General features: G+C 36.8%; 1 protein-coding gene across 3 annotated transcripts in view; it reads left to right on the plus strand.

Annotated features, from left to right (window-relative positions):
- LOC129750505 (calcium release-activated calcium channel protein 1) overlaps nucleotides 1-27,095 on the plus strand; it is a 114,235-nt gene extending 87,140 nt beyond the window's left edge. The window contains exons 2-4 of one of the 3 annotated variants that reach the window (XM_055745468.1): nucleotides 10,955-11,770; nucleotides 11,863-12,006; nucleotides 25,912-27,095. In XM_055745468.1, coding sequence (XP_055601443.1) covers nucleotides 11,432-11,770; nucleotides 11,863-12,006; nucleotides 25,912-26,436 — 1,008 coding nt within the window. In that variant the 5' untranslated portion in view covers nucleotides 10,955-11,431 and the 3' untranslated portion in view covers nucleotides 26,437-27,095. Of the gene's footprint in view, nucleotides 1-10,822; nucleotides 11,771-11,862; nucleotides 12,007-25,911 lie in introns of those variants that run through there. The other 2 variants (XM_055745467.1, XM_055745466.1) reach the window with 2 other exon arrangements.
- Nucleotides 27,096-27,377: the final 282 nt, after the last annotated feature.

The raw sequence follows: 27,377 nt of genomic DNA on the forward strand, positions 1-27,377 counted from the left end.
ATTTTCAACGAAAAAAAGATCTATTATCAACTTAATCTAAGCTTGCCAGATTGCCCGGTTTTATCCGGGTTTGCCCGGATATTTGAAGCAAAATTTCGATAAAGTTCGGTGCGGCCCGGTTGCCCGGATATCGTGAAAAAAGTTCGGATATTGCCAGGATTTTTTCACAATTTTCACAAAAAAAACCCAAAAAAGTTAAAGTTTTTGAGTAAGTTTTAGCAAAATCGATTAACGGTATAGAAATTTTCATTGGTTGTTTCAAATAATTTCGTTGATTTACTTTTATAAACCTTTAAATATTTAAGTGTTCCAAAAAGTTTTTGGAAATCTGCAATTACATAAATAAATATTAATTTCAATTTTTTTGCATTTTTTCTTTGCTTTTATGTATAATTACACCTAAATTTTGCCCGGTTTTTGGATTTGAAAAATTGAAATCCATGCCCGGATTTTGCCAGGTTTTTTTGAAAAAATGCCCGGAATTGCTAGGCCCGGATGGGGGTGGAAAAAATTCTGGCAACCTTAACTTAATCCCTTTAGAAAAAATGTCTTTTTAAAATTGGATATTAAAAGAAACATTAAATTATAATTTTTTTAATTATAAAAAAAAATCTTCAAGTCACATTTTGCTAATTTATTCAACCAAAGTTCAATAATTCAAAATAGCAATTTTTGTAACAAGTTGCAAAAAGTGGATTTTTTATCACGAGTCGGATAACTACGAGTTTCAAACACAAACGCTTGCAACGCATTTTGTTCAGTTGAATAAAAAATGTATGGGCAAAAAAAGTTTATTAGAAAATTACTTTCTACTTGATTAATAATTAGTTTTGATTCCAAACAAAATTTAAAAAAATTTTTTTTTGTATTAAATTTTTGAAAAGTGGACTTTTTTCAAAGATCGATTCCCAGACATTATGCAATTTCAGGCCACCCTTATGACCATGCCAATGTCTTACGACAACAGCGAAATATTTCGACATTTACAGCAGTTTGGACTAATTGTTATTATATTTTTTGCCAAAGAATGTTATAGTATTCTTCACAGTATACCACATTGTGTTATCCTTATTTGAAATCTACATACTTTTCAAAAACATTCCATTGAAAAAATAAAATAAATAGTTGATTGAATTCAAACCATCTTTTATGCAATGAATCAAAATCAATCAAATTCTTCTTTTGTCACCCCGCACCCCACTTCGTTTTTTCTGAAAAATGTCGGCATGCAAGCTTTTGCTCAACTTGTTTCAATTTATCGAAAACTAGCTGACCCGGTAAACTTCGTTTCGCCTTTTACTTAATAAAGTGTTGGAAAAAGTTTATTTTCATCCATGCAACATTAAATTCTTCGTGCACGTGAATCAATTTTCAAGAAAATCGTCATAAAATTTTTCCCCTTCCATAAAAAATGAGATTCTCGAGCCAATTATACAAACCATCTCTCACTCGAAAAACCCTCGGATACCAAATCTCACCTCATTCCGACCGTCCGTTTATACGTGATGGTGTTACAAAAAAACGCCTTCATTTTTATGTATGAGATCTGGAATATTTTTTCTTATCCCCCCCTTTCACCTCCTCTCGTGATGCGTCAATTCAAAGTGACAAAAGAAAGATTTCAAATTTGTTCCGGCCTTACTAGCAAAAAAAGAATAAATTTTCTCACTTTTCACGGGAAAACAAGAACAGCTTATCCAACAACATTTCACGTATATTAAGTTATATTTATGATTAAATCTCTACCAATTATTAATATTAAACTTGTAGCTGTATGTATGGTAAATTATCTGATGAAGTTTTTGCATTCAACCATAAATATAGTTTATTAAACTATACTTCTTTGATTGTTTTTCTTCGCCTTCAACCATAAATATATTAGATTCAATTATTTTCTTTGATTGACATCGTGAATCCAACTATAGATATAGTACATTCCACTATATTTTTATACTTGATTTTTTGCAATCAACTTAAAACACATTTGAATCAACTATATTTTTATAGTTGGTTTAATGCAATCAACTATAATTACAGTTGAATTTACTTTATTTTTATGATTGATTTTATGCACATTCAACCATATTTCTGTTGTTGGATGTATGATTTAAGTATAAAATATAATAGCAGATTAATTTCACCATCAAAAATGTATTTATTTCAAATAGTTTGAAAAGATTTGAGGCATCTATATAATTTGCATTTTTATAAACCGGCCCTCGCTCACATCGGTTGGTTTGATTTGGATAAATGATGTCGTGAAAACTAAATTGAAAATAGCTATCACCTCCATCCGGTCGATCGGGTTGACGTGGTTTTTTTTTCGCAGCCTTTTCTCTTCTTAATCAATATGCAAATATCCAAGAAATAACGAATTATTTTTTTTTTCTGAAAATAATTTGAACTCTTAAACACAAACCTGATGGTGAGCAGCAATTAAAGCTTCCATAACTTCGTGTTGAGTGACGGCACTTCGTTCTCTTCCGGATAGGTGACGTATTTTGGAATGGCTGCAGGTGGAAACTTAAGCGTTGAAATCTGCTCTTGTGTTAATTCCATCACGAATTTCGTTATACTTCGTTATGCGCCTCAGTTGATCATAAGACCGGGTTGAATTGGGTCGAATATTCCCCACCAAATTCGATTCCTGGCGCAAGGAAACGAAAAATTCGATGGAAGTTGCTGCTGTCGGAAAGCCCACTGATTTCAGCAGCATTTACTGAGGGGTAGATTTATCTATAGATTAGAAGGAGGGACAATTAAAAAGTTATTCGGGTTAAAAACATTATTTTTTTTTTTCAATTTACCCATCATTACTATTTGGTTCTCGTTTTTCCGTTTTTTCACTTAAACACATACAACATGCTAATTCAATGATATTCAATTTTTAGTAAAATCTATCTAAATGAAACACAATCAACTATAAAAATATAATTGAATGTATTATATTTATACTTTTATACCTGAAATCTGCCATACAATAGTAGTTGAATCTATCATATTAACGGCGGAATCAATTATACCACTACAGAAGAGTCTATTATATTCATATTGATTTTGTAAGGGCAATCAACAGTTTGTAGTTGAATCTATGATATTTATAGTTGAATCAATCATGCCATTATAGTTGAATTTATTATATTGGTAGCTCGTAGCGTGAGGTCAATCATCAGTTTGTAATTGAATCCATTATATTTATAATTTAATGTCTAAAATCAATCATCAAATTGTATTCAAATCTATAATATCAATTATTAAATCAATTATACTGTTATAGTTGAATCTAAAGAGTGTTCGGTTCAAAAAGTGGTCAAGCTTAATTGTGTGTTAATCGATTATTTGTTTATTTAAAAAAAAAAAATCAAAGTATATTTTTTCTTGAAGTTCAATCTGTATAAAAGACGGAAAAAATACTCAGTTAAGATTCCGGTCGACCTAGTCCAAATTCGCGAGACTTTCGTTTGACCCCTTGTCTTGCGGTTTTGCTTAACTATCATCCAATGTGTTTCGATTGGGCGAAGTTCTGGTGTGTTGGGTGGGTTCTTATCCTTGGGCACAACTTGAATTTTGTTAGTGGCATACCACGCCATGGTCTTTTTTTATAATGGCAGGATGCCAAATCCGGCCAATACAGCACAGACTAGTCAGGTTTCTTCAAGAAAGGCAGCAAACGACCCTTTTTTACGTAAATTTCCAGATTGACGGTTCCGGCTGCAACGGAAATGTCGCTTTACAAGCCTCAGGTACAGATAGCTTCCCAAACGAGATATTTCTTGACAAACTTTTGTCCCGGAAGCTGTCTGAAGTCTGCCTTGGCGTAGGTTTTGTCGTCCATTACCACGCAATCAAACTTTGTCAACAATGTCGTATACAGCTTCCGAGATCTTGTTTTTGCCGTAAAGCTTTTCTTTTCATTGCGATTAGCAGTCGCTACCTTCTTATAAGTCGATAGTCCGGATCGTTGTAGACGATTCCCAACTTATCAGCGACATCTCGAACGGAGAGATTGGAGTTTCGTTGCGTCACTGCGGTTCCCTGATTTCGATTTCCCCCAGATCCCGGCTTCCAAGTTGTCAAAATACGTTCTCCGAACACTTTTATTACTTTGGTGACGGTTGATTGCGCACACACCCCTACAAAATGGGGTGTTCAGGTTTTTTACATGAATGATTCAAAAAAATACTTATAGTTGACCACTTTGTGATCCGAACACCCTTTATCCGATCTATTTTTTATTTTTATTTTTAAATTAACACGTTTTCGAGATATTTTCGATGCAAGAGATAAAGAAAAACATCATTTTGAACGGTTTCCTTCGAAATCCATCATTATCAAATCGATAGCTGACAAAACCGTTGTTTATACCAAAAATTACAATGTGCGAGTGGTGGAAAAGTATGCAAACATGTGTTGGAGTGAAGCACATGATCGGCAACTACGATTTAGGGTCATCAGGGAAGTCAAGGCTTGTATCAGAATTTATAATTTTGAATAAGCGAATAACTAAGTGTACATCGCTTAAATGTCCCACCAATTTTTCTCCGATAAGCTAAAAGTGTAGCCCCTGCTGTGATTCATTAAAACCTAACCTCAAACAACAATTTTTTGCTAGTTCCAGAGCTCGTAAGAACAAGTTCACTGGTGTTGGGTAAAAGTGGTAGATATTTGACACATTTAAAAATTTTACCATGCAAAAATGTTTTCAAGATCTTTGGGCGCTTAGAGTTTTTGTGTTTCAGCCGTATGGGATAAAAATATTGCTGTTTTTGAATCACAGCATAAGAAAATAGAACACGTGTTGTAAAAATACTTGAAGGCCGCAGATCTTGAAAATGGTTTTTGCATGGAAAAGTTTTTAAAATGTGCTAATAGTACCACTTTCTTCCAACACGAGTGAACTTGCTCTAAGCTGTGTAGCCGGTGCGTTAATTTTTTTATCAACATAACGAGGCAATGAAACAGGTGTTTTCTGATGGACGACAAAAATTATGATAAACCCATTTCTGACAAATTCCAGCGGTTGAATTCTATAACTTTTCTGATCGCGGCAAATTCCTTTGCAGTTTAAAGTATCTATTTGCTGATTGTTTTGTAAAAAATATAATAATTTTCCAAGACAATTTCAACAATTTTTAAAACAAAAACTTTGGTTTTCGCTGTTTTTAAAAGCTTAAAAAAGTATCCTTGTATGAATATTCCGCAACCTACGCTCTCAACTAACCGATTATACTTAAAGTTCAATCTCATATTGGTTTTGTTTCGTTTTTGCCAGATTTGGCCAGCTGACATTCCAGTAGGAAATTTTTATTTTATTGGCTCAGAAATAACCAAGTTATGTTAATTTCGAAACAGCTGAATCCACCAAATTGCCCGCAGTTTCTTTCAAAAGAGAAGTATTTTGCCAAAAACCGGGAAACGGGACTGGAGGAGGAAGATGCAGCCACCCAAAATACAGATTTGACAAAGTATAAGTGAGAAAAACTGAACAATGACATGACTGAAAAATTTGAGCGCCGGCCGATGGGAGATACCAATAATAATTTAGAAATATTTCTATAAATAACGATATTTTTTAAATTTTTTTTTATGAATTATCATAAGATTACGTTTATTTTCTTCATATAGATAAAGTATTTCCATCAAACGAATGGTGGTTTTTTTAAGATACACGCATTTGTAAGTCATATAATCCAGAAAATGTCTTTCGACACTATGATATGTCGAATGTATGTATGTCGAAATTTAGAGCAGTTTGTAATAATTGTCATTCTATTTTTTGCTGAATGGTAATGAATGTATTCTTAACAGCAGGTATATCACAATGATCAACCCGAAATTATATGAATTCTACATCCTTTTTTAAAAAAAACATCCCATTCAAATAAATAAGTAGATAATTGAAACCAAACCATTCTGTAAGCAATAAATTACTATGAAATTATTTGCCGAAAAAAGGAAGAAATTTTCCCACTTTTAGTCCCGACAATTTGGCTTTATTATGATCAGCTCCTTTCATTGGGCTTCCTTTTTTTCCTATTTGTAGGGGAGAGTGGGGTATCATGGGCCATGGGGAAACGTGAACCTTCATATCTCGGAAGTGTGTTGAGATAAAAATCTCAATCCAACTGTCATCACCGTCGCTTTGCGTAAGCATATTGTTCTATATGTTACTTACTTTTGTACGCATTATATAGAAAAAAAAATATTGAGATACTGGAACAAAAATTCGCTTGCAGCTCTGTGGATTATAGACATTTAAGTCTTGAACGTGATGTTTTGTTCTGTAACGTGATTTCATTGTTTTGCATCGAACTTGCTCGTTGTTATTTCGAACTAGCTGATCCCATACGAACTCCGTTTCGCTTCTGAACTTGGAATATGTCATGAATAGTTTGTATGAAAGTCAATTGCCGAAAATTTTCCAGATGCACTTCCGAATTCATTGTTTAGTAATAATTGCAAAAATATTGGACGATTACTTTTTCTGTCGTCTGCTACTAAATTTGAAATCCGTGCCAAAAAACCCCCGTGTATAAATTTTGACTCGATCGTTGCATAACAACGCTCTTATTGCCAAAAAGTGAAACCCCTTCGGTGGCATAACATAACACTCTTTGATACCTGGAATTGATTGCCCTTCCCTTAAAACTCCCGTGTGCAAATTTTCAAAGCAATCTGTTGCATAATTACGTAAATATTGCTAAAAACAGTGAACATTAATTAATATGGACGACCCTTTCGCCGACCCCTGGAAAAATATTTGACATCTGAAATCGATTGCCCGTCCCCGGAACTTACCGTGTGCTAATTTTCATAACAATCCGATGTCAAATAACGACGATATTGCAAAAATATTGAACGGTTAATATGGACGACCCCCTTTTCCGGCCCCTTATACTAAATTTAATACCCGAAATCCATTGCTCATCCCTCAAAACTCTCGTGTATCAACTTTCATCTGAATCCTATGTATAACAACGACAATATCACATCAACAGTGAATAGTTAATATGGACGACCCCTTTGGCCGACCCCTGATTTTAGTTTGGATAAGTGAAATCAATTTTTTGTCCCTAATAACTCCTATGTGCAAATTTTCATCCCAATCCGATGTATAAAAACGTCAATATCACTAAGATATTGAAAATTTGATATGGACGACCCCTTTTGCCGACCCCTTACACTGAATTTGATACCTCGAATCGATTGCACGTCACTCAAAACTATCGTGTATCAATTTTCAGCTGAATGCGATGTATAATAACGTCAATATCGCAAAAAACAGCGAACATTTAATATGGACGACCCCTTTGGCTGACCCCTTACATACACCTTGACACCTGAAATCGATTGCTCGTCTTTCAAAACACTCATGTGCAAATTTTCAACACGATCCGACGAAAAGTAAAGTCAATATCGCGAAAACAATATTTGTCTTGTATGGACGACCCCCTTCAGAAGGGGGCGTCCGAAAATCTGAAAACATTTTTCATCCTTCCTGATCCTAATGAGCATCCATGCCAAATTTCAGACCTCTAGCTCTTAAGACGGCTGAGTCTATAGAGGACAAACAAACAAACAAACAAACAAACAAACAAACAAACAAACAAACAAACAAACAAACAAACAAACAAACATACAGAAATTGCTTTTTATATATATAGATGTACGTTGTTTCGTGATTTGTAAAAATGTGAATTATGACCTCACCGCCCCACAGTGGGCCAGGAACCACACTTTTGCGGTCAAAACTGACTGCAGGCCAGAGGCTTCGTTGTAGCTCATCGGTGTCTTCGACAAAGTTACTCGACTATATTTGCGCTATCTATTGATGGATTTGAATTAGTCCTATTTTTCTCCGCAAGGTGGCGCCAAAATCTAACTCTTTACAGAAGCAAGATACAGGCATGGTTTCTTCTACAAAGTTGTTCATTATACATTTCACATCAACTTTGTAGAACATTGTTAAGCTCTATGTTGTGTACTTACCTTGCAAAAATAATAATTTAAGGAAACCTTGCAAAAAATGGTTTTTTTCACATATTTTTGATATACAGCTATACAATACCTCAAATTTCCACAGTATTCGATTGAAATGGACTCAAATGAGATATTCTAGTGGAACACTTATTCGTTTCGCAGATTTTTTCTGTCAAAATCGCAAAAAATAGGTTAAAATTATACATTTTTCAAATTGCAATAACTTGCTTGCGATTATGATCTAAATGTATGTGATTATGATCTAAATGTATGTAGAAAATGTCGATGGGTTCTCCTGGGTTCCTTGCCAAATGATTTAATAATGTTGGTTAATTTTCAATACAAATTTACATATTTTATGAACTTTTTCAAAGAAAACATCCGCATTTTTCGTAGAAAAGTCGAATTTTCGTCGTTTTATTATTGCTTTAGTCAATTGCGAAGCTTAATTATGCGATTAAGCACATTTGGTCAAATTTATTTAAAAAAAATTAAAAATAATTTAAAACTGCTTTTTCATTTATTTAAAAAAAATATTTTTATAAATATGATTAAAAGTGCAAAAATTATGCGGTTTATGTATTAAATCATCGTGCAATAGATTTATCCAATAACTGAACGATGAAAATTCGACTTTTCTACGAGAAATGCGGATGTTTTCTTTGAAAAATGTCATAAAATATGTAAATTTGTATTGAAAATTAACCAACTTTATTAAATCATTAAATTTCTTAAATAACGCTGTTAAATGACGTTGCTTAGGGAATCAATATCAAATGCATTGTCGCAAAAACGCATTACATTGATACATAAATTTGTGCAAAATAAAATTTTTGGTCAAAGGCCACAAACCGAAACCGTCCATATGAAGTATTAATTTTATTTAGATACTAGCTGACCCAGTGTGCGTTACAAAACCTTCCAAAAAAAATTAAATTTGAAGAAATTATTTAAATGTTGTTTATCATAAAAGGTCGGTTTATGCCAAAACACTTGTATGGAAACCCCCCTTTCCCCTTCCCATCCGCAAATGGTGAAAGAAGGTAGGGATCCCATTTTTTCGACTTCGAAAACTCTCATATTAAATTTGGATATATTGTTATATTGATAAATTTTCAGCAATACCTCAACATTTATATGGAATCTCCTTATCACTTCTCTACACTGCAAGACAGAAGGGTCTGTTCAAATATTACGTAACGCAATTTTCGATCATTTTCGACCCCCCACCCCCCTACGAAACACACTTTTATCAAATTTTCTATCAAAAATTCACAAACCGTAACAAACTAATATGCCCCCCCCCCTAAACGCGTTACGTAATATTTGAATGGTCCCATACCAAAAAAATTGTATTGGACCCCTCCCCATTTCCTATGTACTCACTGGAAAAAGATGGTGTTTCAAATAATCATAGAACCATTTCTTGTACCTTGGTCTTGGTTTATACTAAACAATTTGATGTAAGCCCCTTTCAACTAGCTTTATCCCGAATTGAAGGAGAAAGGAGTCTCGGATAAGCATATAACCATTTTCTCTCCTATGTCAAATTTGTTTCCATTTGCTCGATAAGTTCTCGTGTTATGCGAAAAATTGTAACGGAGCCCCCTTCTCTCCTTCCTATCATCCACTGGAAGAAGGCAGTAGTACCAAATATTCATAGAAGCATTCCTCGAAACTACTCAAATACCCTACCAAGCGAAATTTGGTTCCATTTGCTGGATAAGTTCTAGAGTGATGTGAAAAATTGTATGAGCGCACCCTCCCACCTTAAAATTTCCCCACAGGAAGAACAGAGGGTTCTCAAAACATCATAAAAACATTTCCCGTATTCAAATACCTTCATATGCCATATTTAGATCCATATAATTTATAAGTTTTCCAATTATGCTAGAAAATGTAAAGAAGCCCCCTTCCCCCCTTTCTATCTCTCCATAAAAAGTAGAGAAGGGTATCAAATATTCATAAAAACCTTTCTCGTACCCAAATACTCCTCCAAGCCAAATTTGGTTCCATTTGCTCGAATAGTTCTTAAGTTATGCAATAAAAATGTATAGAAGCCCCTGTTTATATCTCCACTGAAAAAAGTGAGGGGTCCAAAATGACCATAGAAACATTTCTTGTGTTCCAATACCATCCCATGTCAAATTTGGTTCCAATATCTTGAATAGCTCTCGAGTTATGTGAAAAATTATAAGGTAGCCCCCCTCCCCCTTCCTTTCTCCCCCCTGAAAGGAAGGTACCTAATATTCGTAGAAACATTCCTCGTACCAAAATACCACCCCACGTCAAATTTGATACCATTTGCTTGATTGGTTCTCGAGTTATGCAAAAAATTGTCTTTTGTTTGGGCGGCCCTCCATCCCCCTTCGTAGGAGAGGGAGGGGGGGTCTCAAACCATAATAGGAACTTTTCCTTGCCTCTTATACCCCTGCCTGCCAAGTTTCACGCAAAACGGTTCAGTAGTTTCCGAGTTTATAGGGAACAGACAGACAGACAGACAGAAATCCATTTTTATATATAGAGATTTTAAAGATTCATGTAGACCCATTTTTTTATAAAAAAAAAAAGAATCATGTAAAAATGAGCCTACATTTCAAATTTTAAGAATTTCAAAACAATTTGAGTTACAAGGTTTATTCTGTACCTCTTCCATAGATGTTTGGATATACGTCACTTCGGCGTATAAGCAATAGAATTGCTGTTTCGTTTTTCTAGGATATTTCAAAAACGTTTTGATTTTTTTCGAAAAAAAATCAAAACATTAAAAAGCTCGTAGAAAAAACGCATAAAATAGAATCAATATGTCAAAATCGTCAAAAATGGATGTACGTCACTACAGCATATCACGGCAGTAATGGTTACATTTCTGTGCAAAAAAACAAGTGTGTGTCATAAAAATTAACGTCTTAATTGATGAAAAGAGAAAATATCATATTCGTTTCTAGTTTATAATAGTGCATCTATTATATAGATTGTACCGCACGAGAGCCACTCACAATGCCAACAAAGATGCATCCAAAGATAAGAAGCACCGAACCGAACGCGAGGAATTGGACTGTGTGTGAACACTTGTAAAACGATGATCCATTATTGATTTGTGTTAAAGTGCGACTTTTACTGATTAACTGTCTAAGACACTTGTTCTTGAAAAAATCAACCAAATCGTGTTGTTCAAATTTGGTCTTTCTGTAAAGAAGGAGAGTTTTCGAGAAAAAAAAAACTATTGACTCATCGTGAACAACTGTGCCATACGCGTGAACAAACTCGTCCGCTAGCGCTAAGCGCAAGTACACAGCAATCAGAGAGCGTGTCATTAGATCCGACTTAGTTGTTTAAGCGCCATTAAGAAAAAATAAAAGCCGCCCGGCAGCTTCAGCTCGTGAGAGGACCGGCGCAAAACCACAGCCTCTCAATTTTGCCGTTTACCCCAGAGATCGCAGATGAGACAATGCATTTACATCCGAGCTGCTCACAGTCAAATCTCTGTTTGAACTCGCCGTACTACAAATCGCCATTCAGCAATAAACCAGTTTCCGGTGCTCTCGGAGCAGCAGCAGCAGCAGGTGGCGCGTCATCACCAGGCAGCGCGGGCCTCTCGGGGATTAACGCCACCCAGCAAAGCTCAGTCGTTTCCGGCGCAGCCAACAAACAGTCCCAGTTTTTGGGTGGGGCTGCTGGTGCGCACAGCAGTAATTATTTCAACGGAATTTCCACCATCGGTGGTGCTGCCTCTTCTTTTGGTGCCCCCGGAAGTCCAACCGGATATCAACTCGGTGACGAGCTAGTTGTAAGAGCGATATCAACGATCAATGAACCAAAACCGCACCAAAGTTTAATTTCCATTGAGCTAATATTTATTTTCTCTGTTTCTCTTTTTAGCGACGATCAGGCCTAAGCACAATGTCACAATCCGGTGACGAATACAACTCCCCAAATTACCTATCCTGGCGGAAGCTGCAGCTGAGTCGGGCCAAACTGAAAGCCTCCAGCAAAACTTCGGCCCTGTTATCCGGATTTGCAATGGTGAGTACCCACTTCAAAAATCCCTATCAAATAATTCACACAAAATTCGGCAACCAGCTGTTTTTAGTCGAGGGGGTGCGTTAAGTCGTAAAAAATAATCAGAAAAAGATTGTAACGTTGCCAAACCAGTGTTGTGTGGTCATCAACCTACGTCTCGCAAATGTCGCCCCCGGCGCGTAGAAGAAAAAATAGTACCTATCTGTATGCGCGAATAAATGTTTACGGCAGGTGTCATGGTCAGGGTTTTTGTGCGAGATCAGGAGACATTTTTGCTCGTGGAATTTCGCGTCCATTCGCTCCTGTTTCTTTTCCCCCCAATGCGATCGACGACGGGCGAAGGCATCCCCGGCTCTCGCCTTAGAAGGGGCACTGGATGGCGAATGTTTTTTTTCTAAGAAATATTTTTTAAAAGTCAAAAGCTATCTCTATATATTTTACTTACAAACTTCAATGAATTTCATCCTTTTTTGAGCAAACATGTTGTAATATATTTTTTTTCAACTTACTGTTGATATGTAAGTTCTTTATTTGAAACGGTTCATACCTTTGGGAGAGCCAAACTCGTTTTGTATTCTTACAATTTGTATGCTTAGCTTAACACTTTTTTAGACGAAAAAGGAGGATAGAAAGGGAAATATGAAAATAAATAAAAGATCATTAGCTTTTAGGAAAAGATATATTTCGAACATGTAGTCCAAGTCTAGCACAGCTTATACATCCTTCACTGGAACGTCGGGTGGTTTTCCTCGGGCCCGAAGGGAATCTAAAGGGTGTCCACGATGAAATAGCCACACACAAAATTGATTCGCAAAATTCGAGTTTTCATCCGATTACCATCAAATTTTCAGGGATTGAAGAAACATATCTATTAAACTTCATTTTACCATTTTATTCGTATTTTATTTACAGTCCATTCACAAATTCCCGCTCCTCGGCCTTAACCCCGGCCATAAGATTCTGCACAATCTGTGAATCAACCGTGTTTTGCATGTAAGCCCATACTTTCTTCAGTTCCTCGACTGTCTTCACTACCTGATTTAGGTCGTTTAACAAGGTGCTGCTTCATAATCGTCCAGTATTTCTCGATAGGGCGGAGCTCCGAAGTGTTGGAAGGGTTGAACATTTTCTGTACGAAATTGACCTTATTGTCCGCATACCATTTCAGCGCATCCTTGGAGTAGTGGCATGAGGCCAAATCCGGCCTGATTGTTGGGACGTTGTGGAGGAGAGGAAACAGCCGGTTTTGGAGGCACTCTTTCATGTACACCTGTCCGTTCATCGTGTCGTGGGTCACGAAAGGTGCTCTCCGCTTCCCGTGCGTGCAGATGGATTGCCAAATCAGGAATTTTTTCGGAAATTTTGACATCTTCTGAGTGCGGACATGCTCCGGAACGCTGAACTTATCCTTGGTCGTGAAAAACAGGTTGCCGGGGATCTGTTTGAAGTCGGCCTTCACATATGTTTCGTCGTCCATGATGCAGCATTCAACTTTCGTCAGCATGTTGAGGTACAACTTCCTGGCACGGGTTTTGGCGGACTTGTTCTGCTTCTCATCGTGATTAGGGGCTTTTTGTACCTTGAACGTTCGAAGCCCAGCCTTAGTTTTGGCCTTCTGGACAAAACTTCGGCTTAGGTGCAGCTTCTTAGCCACATTCCGAACGAAGGCGTTCGGGTTTCGGCTGAAGGCCCCAACTACGCGGTTGTGATTTTTGGTGTTGAACGGAATACTTTTTCCTTCACTTCTGGGCTTCCGATCGGTGGTCAATCGTTCTTAATAACTCGAGACACCGTGGAATTCGCGATTCCCAATGTTTTAGCGAGGGAACGATGCGAGAGATCCTTGTTCTCGTGATGAATGCGCAAGATTTTATCACGCACGAGCTGTCCTTTCGACTCCATTTCCGCGAGTTTTGATGACAGGACTTAAAAAATTGCAGGATGTAAACAATGCACTATGAACTAAATCCACCCAAATTTTCATTAAATTCTACTCAACGGTTCAAAATTTTGAGCAATTTCATAGTGGCAATTTCATCGTGGACACCCTTTATGAGGTTCGTTCTAGCGACAAGGTGGTCCTCAAACGACCAAACAATATGATCAATGTCATGGTAACCTAGGCCACAAATTACTGTTTTATTTGGAGTCGTTCGATTATTATTTAGAAAGATTAGCCCACAGTGAATTGAAACGATTGCCTTCTTAACACATTGCAAACCAACTACGAGATATTCAGTTTTTTTTCGCTCGGCGCAAGTTTGCTATACATAGAAGTGTAACTTGAATGTTATAAATTTATCCCATATTCAGAGTGGTCACTCATTCGGGAAAGTCGGTAAATGCGCGGGAAAAAGTCGGAATTCAAAATCCTTCGGGATAATGTCGGGAATTCCTCAAAGAAATGTTAGCTGCGCTGCGCATATATTTATTCTTATTATCATATTCTGAATTACTGAAAAATTGTGAATTTTTAACGCATCCCATGTTGTATAGAATAGATTTAAATGTAGAATTCATTCCAGTTTTTACCGAGAAATGGCTGGTAGAAACAAATGATTTTACCGTTCGAATTCCTTTGCTGTCTTTGATATGTAAAATTACATTTAGCTTGCTTTTTTTTGTTTAGGGGCACCCTTAAATTACGTAACGCTCCTAGGTGGGGAGAGGGTGTAAGCTTGAGCCTTACGAATTGTAACATAGGAGAGGGGGGGAGGTATGTTCATCGTTACGTAACGATTTTTCCTTAAACATTTCATTTTAATCGCAGCTATTTTTGTGTCCTAAAATTCTTGCAGAATGCTATGCGAACCAAAATCAGTTTGAATTTGGAAGCTTTAACATTATTGAAACTGGTTTGTAAACTTTCTTCTTTAAAGATTTTGAGAAAGATTGATTCGATATTTGTTCCGGAATAATAAAACCCTATAAATACTCATTACTTCAGATAATCCTGATCAAATTTATTTAAAGCATTGCTTTTTTAATGTAAATAAACCGTTTTGAGCATTTATACTATCTACAATCAATGGCTAAGCTCGTAGAATATTATTTCTGGTCTTGGTTCAATCAGTGATGAGAAATTGTATTAGATTTTTCAAATGAAATAATTATCACTCTGTTTGTGACATTCTAACTCTTTTCTCTCAGTTTGTATCACTTCGATGTCTTCTACAAAATTGTAGCCAGGGAAATTTCCTATCAAATCGTGTTATTGACATATGGAGTTGGATTAACACTAAAGGTAAAACGAGCGTTTTCACAATGATTACTATGAACGTGTCTTTAAAAAAACATTAAAAAGGTTAAAAAATATTTAAAAAAAAATGTTCTAGACCCCCCGGTGGATTATTTCAAATTTGGGCTCAAATGAAAGGGGAAAGTCTCAGCTCAATCAACCGAATATTCAAACTTTCGAAACTACAAGATCCAAGAATGAAAAATGGGAAGATGAGAACTTTATCATTTTTTGAATTCCAAACTTTTTAAAATTTCTATTAAAAAGAATTCGTTATTCGTTTTTGTGCAGTTAGGAATTTATGCATTTTATTTGCATGCAACATGCAAGATTTGTCCGATATATTCCAATTTATTTATTTTTTTATTATCAACCCCCTCGTGATGTCTTAGTGATAAGAGAAGGATTTCAAATTTGACCGTCATAAAAAAAAAAGTTAAACAACAATACACCTTTTTATTATGTTCATATTCTAAGTTTGAAATAACACAAAATCCTTCCTCTTTGTTTAAAATACCTCAATTAAGAAAAAAAACTTTAAATTTCAAATGTAAATTTTTCTCTATTTGAAAAGTACCCATAAATATTCCTCGAACCGGTTCCTATTGTGTTAAGTTTCAAACTTTTTATAATGTTCTTATACATTTTAAAATAAGTTTTCTCATTAGCGAAATATGAAAATGCGCAGAATTAGAGCCGGTCAAAGTGAGGAGTTTAAAAAATGGAAATATTACATAATAAAATCACTAATTAATGATGGAAAACAATTAAAGCTTTGATGATTGATTATTTTATAATTTTTTAAAATCGGGAATTTTGTTAGACCATGCGAGAAAAAGTCGGGAAAAATAAAAAAACATCGGATTTTTTTTATTGAAATTGGGTTTTTTTTAAGTTTAAATCAGATTTTTTATTTTATTTTAATAGGATTTGTTTTTAAAATTGCAGAGAAATATTTCAATATCCGAAGGTTCTTCCATCATGTGAAAAACGGAGTTGTTGAACTCAGCTTTGAAGGCTGTACAAGTGTAACATTCATGATTCACAATTTCAACATTCATCAAAGACCAATGCTTTTCAAACTAAATCCACATCGATTCGACTTTGTATCAATCGACTCGAAACGATTTTTGTTAAATTCCTTCGTAAGCTTACTCGTTTGTAATACATGTTTTCTACTGTCCCTGTCTAATTTTATAGATTGAATACAAATATTTAAAGTTTTTTAATTTATAATAGCTGGTATTCAGCACTCATACAGCTTTCTCCTTCTCTTGGTTCAGAGAATTCAAAGGTAAAAAAAATAGAATAAATTCTAATTTAAAATTTTTAAAAAAGGTGAGCGTCGAAATTTAAGCAAAAACCTGAAAAATCAAATTTATTTATTAAAAAAAAGAAAAGAAAATTTACTTCAGTTTGATTGATTTTTTTTTTCGATTATAGTGGTTTTACCATCATTATGGCATTCGCGACTTTATCAACGTTACAGTTGGCGGATCGTTATTGAAAAACTTATCCGGTACAACTGTGTTCGATGTTTACTCTTGGGCTCGAACTCGCGAACATCTGCTCAGGAGACAACAGAAATGACCAAAAATTATTTTGAGCAGACTTAAGCGGACATTGTTTGGGTTATTTGATTGAAATGCCAACATGCCTAATTTTCAATCAAAATATCTTCATTGAATTAAATTTGAGTAATATTTATGACATTATTGTGAACATTATCCAAACCCCAACCACCTTCTACGCGTGGACAAGCATTCGGGATCAAGCAAGAAGCAAGAAAAGAGGTCAATTTTGAAGGCTTGAAAACATGTAAAAATGAAAAAAAACAATCCATTTTCACTAAATTTCAGGTATTTTATTCACTAATCACTAATCACTAATCGTACTTCCACAGCCAGAACTTATGTCTGAGTCCCAAAGAATAATAAGAGTACGTTATTATTCTTCTTGTCTTTGTTTATGCCTTTCATCATTTTAACATAAAAACATTAAAATGATTAAAAACATAAAATGGTTGGGCCTACCATGGAGCAGAGAACGCAGAGACATCTGGAACACAGGAACATGAAGAAACGTGGACCACCAGTACCATACGTTTCAAATGGGCAATATCGTTGGAAGCATGCTAAGAAAAATGCTCCTTGATGAAAAATCCATGCGTAATGTGAAGCAACTAGGACCTTTCTCCTGCGGCTGGAAATGATTTATTTTGTACACAGAAATCACAAAACTTTTGAATAAATTTATTTTGAAAAATATTAAGTGATCAATGAAAGGATTTTGAAATACTAAGAATTATTTTTCTTGGTTGTTTTGGATTTCAGTGTACAATCATTTCTGGTCATCGACCAAGGATAAAGCGCCTTCACTCGCTCTTGAAAATAAAAAAGAAACGGAAAACATTAATCGAACATAAAACCTTTCGAGGTTTGTTTACAGCTCGAAAGGTTTTTTTTTTTCAAATATTTAATCCTTATAAACGAGATATATCGATTATATTACCTTGAAAGCGCCGTGAATTTCTTACTTAAGATATAATTAATAACAATTGAATCTGCAAGAAAGTCTCGACTGTTTATAAAAGATAAAAAAAAACTCTTTATTACCTTATTGCGTGAGTTAAGAATTATTAAGAATAATTATCTTAGTGCAGCCGCTGGGAATTTAAGTAAGATAGAAACAGGCAACGTTTATAATCGAAAAAACAAGCGTAGGGAAATCACAACAAAACCAACTTTCTTGGCGGATACCAACGAGGACAAAAATGTTTTAAGCTTTCGTTTAAGCATGTCAAGAATGATTGCTCAGTTTAGTACTTATTTTGTGTCAAAAATTTCAATTTTTTAGTCACGCCTTGTATAAAATCCACTGAGCATTAATCTGCATTTGCCCTGATATCGAAAAGTTACTTCCAATCACATGGAAAATTTCCATAACTTAATGAATGCTTAATACTAAATATAACATAGGTGTACCACCACTAAAATGCAGTGAAAACAGCTAATTTGAGAAGAAAGGAGAGGCAAAAGAGAGTGTCATATTAAAATAATTTCGGCCCGAATAGATTTTACGCAACTTGTGCAAATGGTTGCTAATGTATGGAGACCTTAAAGTTATTAACGCTTACCTACCTACCTAAGGGTCCAGCGCCGATTGACCGGCGCATAGGGCTGAGATAAAAGATCTCCACTGCTGGCGATCCGGAGCCAGCGTCTTCACTTGCTGCCAGCCAAGGTTCTCGTCAACTGTGCGGATTTCAGCGGCTAGACTTCGCCGCCACGAGCTTTTGGGCCTGCCTCTTCTTCGATGCCCATCTGGATTCCAGTCAAGCGCCTCTCTGCAAATCTCGTTTTCGTCTCTTCGCAGCGTGTGCCCAATCCATCTCCACTTACGTTCCCGAATCTCGATTTCTAGCGCCTTTTGATGACACCGGCGATGAAGTTCAACGTTTGAGATCCAGTTGTCAGGCCACCAAGCGCGGATGATGTTCCGCAGGCAGCGATTCACAAAAACATGCAGTTTTCGCGTCGTCACCGCATATGTGCACCAAGTTTCACACCCGTACAGCAATACGGATTTGACGTTTGAGTTGAAGATTCGGATCTTAGTTCGTAGAGAGATCTGGCGTGACCGCCAGATGTTTCGGAGACTCGCAAACGCAAATCGGGCTTTTCTGATCCGGGTTTCGATGTCCTTCTTGGTACCACCATCAAGCGTAATCTGGCTACCAAGATACTGGAAGCACTCCACTGTCTCAACCTGTTGTCCAGCTACCACGAAATTGGAACGATTTTCTGTATTGATTTCCATCGACTTGGTCTTTCCGACATTGATTTTGAGACCTGCTGCCTTGGAGCTTTCGGTGAGGTCGTCGAGTTTGCTCTGCATGTCTTGTTGTGTTTGGGCGAGCAAAACAATGTCGTCTGCCAGGTCAAGGTCGTTCAGTTGCCTCATGGTTGAAGGATTCCACGGCAATCCTCGGTTTGGTCTACAGTCAATCGATCCAGTCAAGATCTCATCCATTACGATGAGAAAAAGCAGCGGTGACAAAATACATCCTTGTCTCACTCCAGCAGTTACCGGGATTGGTTCGGACAAGACACCGTCGTGTAAGACCTTGCACGAAAATGCCTCGTACTGTGCTTCGATGAGATGGACTAGTTTCTCTGGGACTCCTCGTCGTCTAAGAGCAGCCCAGATGTTTTCATGGTTCAGTCGGTCAAATGCTTTTTCGAAATCAACGAACACCAGCAGAAGAGAGTCCTGGAATTCGTTGATTTGTTCCAGTATTATTCGTAGCGTTGTGATGTGGTCCACACATGATCGTCCGGATCGGAATCCAGCTTGTTGCCGTCGGAGTGTAGCGTCGATTTTCTCCTGGATCCTGTTTAGGATCACTTTGCAGAGTACTTTGAGGGTTGTACAGATCAAAGTTATGCCACGCCAGTTACCGCACTCTGTTAGGTCTCCTTTCTTTGGGACCTTTACGAGGATACCCTGCATCCAGTCGGCCGGGAATGTTGCAGCATCCCAAATGTCAGCGAAAAGACGGTGCAACATTTGTGCTGACAAGGCAGGGTCGGCTTTTAGCATTTCAGCAGGAATGCAATCGATTCCAGGCGCTTTGTTGGATTTCATGTCCTTGATTGCCGCTTCTATTTCAGCCAGCGAGGGCGCTTCCGAGTTGACGCCATTAATGCGACTTACTGTGGGCGCCTCGAGCTGCGGGTTCTGTTGTCCATTGCTGTTTGTAACTCGGAAAAGTTGATCAAAATGCTCAGTCCAACGCTTGAGCTGATCTGTTCGATCTGTCAGCAGCTGACCTGCTCGGTTTTTCAGCGGCATTCTTGCATTAGTCCTTGCACCACTAAGGCGGCGAGAAATATTATATAATAATCGGATATCTCCAATGGCGGCGGCTCTTTCTCCCTCTTCGGCTAGGGAGTTTGTTCAGGCTCTCTTGTCTCGTCTACAAGCTCGTTTAACTGCCTTTTCCAGCTCCGCATATCGTAAGCGGGCGGCTGCTTTGGCTGACCCGGTACATGCCTGCTCAACTCCGACTTTCGCCTTTCTCCGATCATCGATCATCCTCCAGGTTTCATCCGACATCCATTCACTTCGTCTTCCACAAACTTTACCGAGAGTACCATGGCTCGTCGTGATATTAACGCTTGTTGTGATCAAAATGTAATTTTGACCAAAAAGAGAGCAAACATTCACACAACCGCTGCTACAATTAATCACGGCTTTCTTCACTTTGACGGGTTCTGATCTGTACCTACATATTTGAAGAAGTTATTGTAAATATGACAAACTAATGATAGATATTCTCTGCATGAGTTAGGTATATTGAGATAAAAAGAAACGTATAAAAATTACATATAGGAACAAGCTCACCGGGGTTTCCTTCAATAGCAAATAGTCGCTCGCTCCCTGTTCCCGTCCTTCAAACATGTTTGCTTTTCACATTTTTCACTAGATATGTTTTGGAAAATGCACCAATGTACTTATTTTCGAATTATACTCTAATTTTAAACCATTAGCATCACCAGTGCACTACGTCAAAGTTCTTAATAACCAAACCACCAAACTTTATTTGACCAAGTTTCCAGTACCTATACACACAAATTATTTTTCTATTGCCAGTCCATTTTCCTAAATTCTTCTCGTTAGTTTATCGTGGACGGCTTGTTTGAAAATTTAAACCAAATCATACCCGCCGGGTCTTAATGAAAAGATAGGATTTCACTCGCGTTAAAATATAATGAGCTCGTTCGGAACTAAAAATAGAACCCTTCGCTTCACCACCATATTGATTCACAAAACTTAAAGTTAATTTTCTCAGATTTTGCTAATCACTGATTTGTATTGTCATCACTATTTCAAACATAAATTTACTTTTCACTTTGAATTAGGCATGGTACCCGAAACGAAAATGAAAATCGTAGCACGAACGCGAGGAGACGAAAAAAAACACAACCGCTTCACAGCAAAGCCTGCTGAGACTCCCTAAATTTCAGGTATTTTATTCATTGAGAAACTTTGATTTAATCATTGATAAAAATCAAATGATTTAAATCGTGATTTAAATCAAACCCACCCTGATTTTCATAATTTTCAAGATTATCTCAAAAATCGTTCGAGCTGTCCTGTTCGAGCTGAAATTAACACCGGCCAAGTGTTAATTACTCTTCTACTGACATGTCTAATTTCATTCAATGACAAAATTAGCTATCGTTTTGTATAATTCAATAGGTGATATGAAAAAACCTAGCAATTGCTTTTGCTAAACTAAATCGAGCAGTCGAGCAGTCGCTTAAAGCAATTGCTTCGGTTGATATGAATAAAGTTTTTTTTGACAGCTGTTTTCTCTGTCAGGAGCTTTTACTTTTAGAACAAGCTAATTTGGTATGAATAAAGCCCAAATTTAAAGTAATCGCTCGACAAATCTCCTAGCAATTGCTTTATTTTCTAAGCATGCTCGGTAGCAGACTTTTCCAATAATAAAATTCTTTAGCAATGTCATGAATTTTTTAAATTAGCAATATTACACTTCAATACAATTCAAAATTTCATTTTCAACATGGATAAAGAAAAGTCGAAGTGATAACCCAGCTTTTTTTCATATTCCTGTCGTTGTATGAAATGATTCGTCTAAGATGAAACTAAACAAATCAATTAGTAAATATTCCAAATTAAAAAATTCCGGCTATAGTGGAAGAAGTCCCAATCGGCTCGAAGTTGGAAGAAAATTGTAATAATTTAAAACATAATTCAGACTTCCATATTTACATAATTTTTTTCTTTCTAAGATTTAAAAAAAAAATATTTAAATTAAGATGCACGCCTATTGCCTATTTTTTATACATAGGATTATCCCGATCCGAATACGTGTGGGAGAGCTATGATAAATGTTAAAGTTAGGCCATTTGTTGTTTGACTATATTCGAATATGTATTCATTTTTTTTTTAAACATCAACATACGAGCACGCATTAACCAAAAACTTTCCGGTCGTTCTTACACCCACCATCCGCACCGTCGACTTCATGGCTACTTTAGCCGTACTTTTCAATTTTCTGATCGTCTTCTTTCATTTTACTTTAGAAAACTTCAGATTCTGCTGGTTGGATAGTTCTATTTTTCGAAGCAAAAGCTATGTTCTAAGACTTTAGTACACATCCGCTAAGCAAATGTTTATTCATACCAAACTAAGCAAATGCTTTGGGCTTTTGCTTTGCTTGATTTCGAGCTAAGTAAAAGCTACCGAAGCAATTGCTAAACCTGATTCATATCATTAAATGTCTTTCTTTTTTTAACGGGTGGCATCAAAAATTTTGGAATTCCTCTACGAGATATCTCGTTTTTTCGCACGTCGCTAGTGTACTATTCTACACGGAAAATAATAAAAAGGTTAAATTTAGCGAGTAACTGAGGTTATTTTTTTCATCCCTTGTTCGAGGTGAATTTTACCTTTTTTTTTCATTCACCTAGCAAAAAGGTGAATTGTACCGTTTTTCCGAAATACAAGAAAGTTTTAAAAAAAATTCGAAGCTGTTTTTCTTCATTACATTTTTATCATTAGGGATAGTCTTGCCGAGAGCGGCAGATAATGAAACTGCACCCAAAGAAGATGTTCCAAAATTTCAATGACGCTCGCCGCTAACTCAATGCCAAAAATGCGCTGAAACATGCATGCGGTTGCTCTGGAAGATTAATGCCGGTGGTCTAAAATTGGATCACCGCCGCCGGCGTTCACATCCTATGCCGATGGCGGTGTCATAATGAACTCATGATTGGAGCAAAGTCTGAATTTTGGGTGTATATTCGACAAAATTAAACACAACACCTTTGGTAACTCAAAGAAGCTAAATTTGTAGAATTTTGTTCAGTGGTTTCTGAGATATAGATTTGACTCCAATTTATTTATTCTCTTTATGCTTACCTTATTTTAAGTACGCGGTCTCTTGTCTATCCATTCAGATACAAGTTGAAGCTGGCAAATGACGCGATTTTGGTTTGAGTGTAATTTTATCACTACAAACGTTCCTGTCCTCTTACCATACGGATTATAAAGAAATGAAATTTCAGAATCACAGGAGACCGAGAAAAACTGGAATGCTCATATCAGAGAATGTGTTTGCTTGCATGATACAACCGCAAGCCTTCTCGTCAACAAATTCGTCGAGCTGTACTGTAGTTCGTCTTGAACTTTTTCGCCAAATCACGCAAAGAGATTCCAGGATTATTGTAAACTGATCGAATTATCTTTGCTCGCAGCTTCCGGTCATATGTTCCACTTTTACGCCTGGTTTGTTTTGCTCGATCCACCGTAAGGGTCTCCCGGTAACGTTGCAGCACCGAATTTACAGTCGATTTTGGATATTTCAGGAATTTCGCGATCTTTACCCCTGACTACGTCGGTTTCTCTACGTGAGTGTGCAGAATTTTCTCTCGCCTTTCGCGTTCCATCGTCGATAACTTTTGACTGACTGCTTCAATCTTGATGAAATTTTCACCACTAAGTAAACAAACCATCCGGATCAAAACACTGACAATAGATTCGCGATGTGACAACTAGGAGCGGTGCAGTGAATGAAAAGATGCGGCCAGATTCTATGAGAAACAGATTTTAGAAGTATTTTTGACTAAATCCTGTGAGGAGTATCAGATGCACCCTAAGAAGAGGTTGCAAAGTTTCAACACCGCTCGGCGCTAACTCAATGCAAAAGTGTATTCTGTCTTTTTTTTGCCAGGAATCTACACATCGGGGCATTCTTCCCTTCCCATGCCAAAAATGCGCTAAAAGTATACTGTACCAAAGGTGATATGATTGGAAAAGCACTACTGACATAAAGACTCGAGCACCCTAGCAAAATTATGCATGACCACTACATTCAAGCGAAACAAGAAAAACAGTCAGCTAGCAAACAAAGTTTATTGTCATTGTCATAGATTGTTTCAATCCTGCTTTGTCTTGTTTTGGGATATAGAATATGTATTTTTCTGGTTTCTTTCAGACACATGCAATGCGATTGCGCTGCGCTGGTAGGACAATGCCAGCGATGAGAAAGCTTGTTAGTGCCTGTCCGGCATAGAATCTTATACCAATAATTCCACCTCCAAAGAATGTCATAATTGGAGTAGAGTCTGATTTGTGGGTTTGAAAAATAATGTTGAAAAACATGCGAGAAAGATAATTCGATAATAATGAAATTTTTTAAATATAATTCAGTTAATTGCACTAGCGGAAAATTTCTGAAATTATTTTCATACCTGTGCGTTTAATTTTAGCGCCTAAACCTTGCGTTAACATACTTAAAATCCAGTGCAAAGTCAAATTTAGGCGTTAGAATAGTCTCTGAAAATGCAGGTTTATAAAAAGTTCGAAAACAGGCTATCTATGAATAGTCGTCAAAAATTCAGTAAACTTACGGATACGACCATTTAGTAGCTACCTTCAAGTAGCTTCTTATTCCGTTAATTTAAGAGAGGGTAACGATACAAATTCATCAATCGAAAACGCTCACTGTAGAAGATAGTAAGTTGCTATCGAAATACCGGTTTTCTAACTTTTCTTATACCGAGGTTGAATTAAAGGTATTCTTTCGATTGCTTTGATTCAGTAGAATTGTTCCAAGAAGGCTCACGACACATATTAGAGTGAAAAAAAAGCTGACAATCAGTTTCGAAAGATTGCTTCGATAAAGACCAATTGCTCTATAAGGCTTCTTCGATAACACCCTTTATCGAAACGTGCACAAAATGTTCCATCTCATCATTTCATGGAGATTCACGGAGAAAGGGCATGTTAAAATATAAAATTGTGTCATCCTGTGTTTCCATATAAACATATTGGTTGCGGAAGAAGTGCTGATTTTTTTTTGAACTCACTACAGCATGCACGATCAACGCGCGGGCCTTTCGCGCTAGGCGGTTTATAAATAAATAATTAAATGCGCCAAATTAAAAATCTTTCATTACGACAATCTCCGCCGCGTGTTATGGCTTTCGGATATGGAGGTCCGGTGTAGATAAGGGTAGTGTAGTGGGAGATTGTACGTGTTATTTTCTCACTTTTCTCTCTTGATTGCTAAGCTTTATTCAATGAAACTCGATATTCTAAATTGCGGAATTCAAAGCGACTATTTTCAGTTATTTGCTGCAGGCATCATTCTACAGATATAAAGCTACCTTATTCATAGAAATGTTAACCTTCGTAAATTTTTCAAATCTAATTTTAATAATCTTTTTTAAAGAATGTAGGATATCGTATCCTTTTTATTCTCAAATTTTATTCAAACCGAAAAGGCAGAATCAAAAAATGACGTCATGATGCTTTTCTTTCAATTTACTTTTAGTATCGATGCGCTTTAAGATTATGTAATGTTAAATGCTGTGTGAGGCGTGTATCTTCTCAGACAGCCGCTCCCTGTTTATCTCTTTATCTATCTACCATGCCGTTTATTTGGACGCAGACGATGCTTAATTGCGTTATAGATCGTCGGTTTTTTATCTTGAAAAACTCACGCACACAAATTTTCAGGCAAAAATGAAGGAAATTGGATTTTAAGAGATGGTTATGTTTATTTTTTTAGACCTTAAACTATTGTATGAATGTGTTCATTTTTTTTATTTAAAAATTTCTTTTTTTATTTGTAGGTCGCAATGGTCGAAGTGCAGCTGGATGAAAAAACGAATGTTCCACCGAGCATGCTGATCGCGTTTGCCGTTTGCACCACGCTGCTAGTAGCCGTACACATGCTAGCGCTCATGATCAGTACTTGCATCCTACCGAACATCGAAACGGTCTGCAACCTGCACAGCATATCGTTGGTCAACGAATCGCCCCACGAGCGACTGCACTGGTATATCGAAACGGCCTGGGCCTTTTCCACACTATTAGGACTAATCCTGTTCCTGCTGGAAATCGCCATCCTGTGTTGGGTCAAGTTCTACGATCTGAACACCACCGCAGCCTGGTCGGCCTGCATCGTGCTGATTCCAGTCCTGGTCATTTTCGTAGCCTTCGCGCTGCATTTCTATCGTTCACTCATGACCCACAAGTACGAGGTCACCGTTTCCGGTATCCGGGAGCTGGAGATGCTCAAGGAACAGATCGAGCAGGACCATCTGGATCACCACCATCACCACGGGCCGCCCTATCAGTCGGTGCAGATCGTCTGATTGACTGCACTCGGACTCGAACCCCAAGGACGTACGTACGGGTGAATCTGTGATCATGTGATTCTTCTCACTTGTTTAGCTAATTATTGTGAATATCTTGTTTTTATTTTTTTTGTATTTGACTATCATCCAAACATTTATTTCCTAACAACTACTCCATCTAACACAGTCGCAAACTACCTACTAGCTGTAAGGCAAAACGTTATGTTACAAATTACAAAATGCAACAGTTGCATCTCATTTGACAGAAACTTGAATTCGTACACGTGAACATGCGCTTATTTGTAAAAAAAAAAATGAACGAAAGACATACAATATGGTAGTTAGTTTATTACAATTTAATTTTTATTAGTTAATTGAGCGATAGGGCTACCGCACTAGGGCTGCACTGGCAGTGTCAATCTGTTCGAACAAACGACCATTTATTTGAAAAAAAAACGACGTGCTAGCCCGGTGGGTGATATCCTGCGCTTATAAGAATTTCAAATTAGTTATATGTCGCGGATAAAGTCGCGGTAATCGAGAGAACGAATTGAATGCATCGATATTGTTACAATAAAGGGGAACACGTTTTCCTTCTTTAGATTGCTCCATCAAATCCACTAGCGGATTCCACCGTAAATCGGAATAGGAAATAAAAATATAACATTTATTATAAACTTGTGTGTGTTCTAATAGAATCCGAAATTTCCATCAATAATTCCCTTCAATTGCTTCCTTATCCCTCTATGCGTTGAGGATCAAATATACACACTAAGATTCCATTTTTCCGCTCGGGACCTTGATCCTCTGAATCACAGGGCAATTGGCTAATTTTCACGAAATTCGAATGGGAATCATCCTGAATATCGTAACGCTTCATTTATTCTGAAATCTAGGATGAAACATCTACGAGTTCACAGGAGCTTAAATGAATCCTTTAAATTTAGGACAGTATTTTC

The sequence above is a fragment of the Uranotaenia lowii genome, chromosome 3 (genome assembly GCF_029784155.1).
Source record: "Uranotaenia lowii strain MFRU-FL chromosome 3, ASM2978415v1, whole genome shotgun sequence".
Classification (NCBI taxonomy): Eukaryota; Metazoa; Arthropoda; class Insecta; order Diptera; family Culicidae; genus Uranotaenia; species Uranotaenia lowii.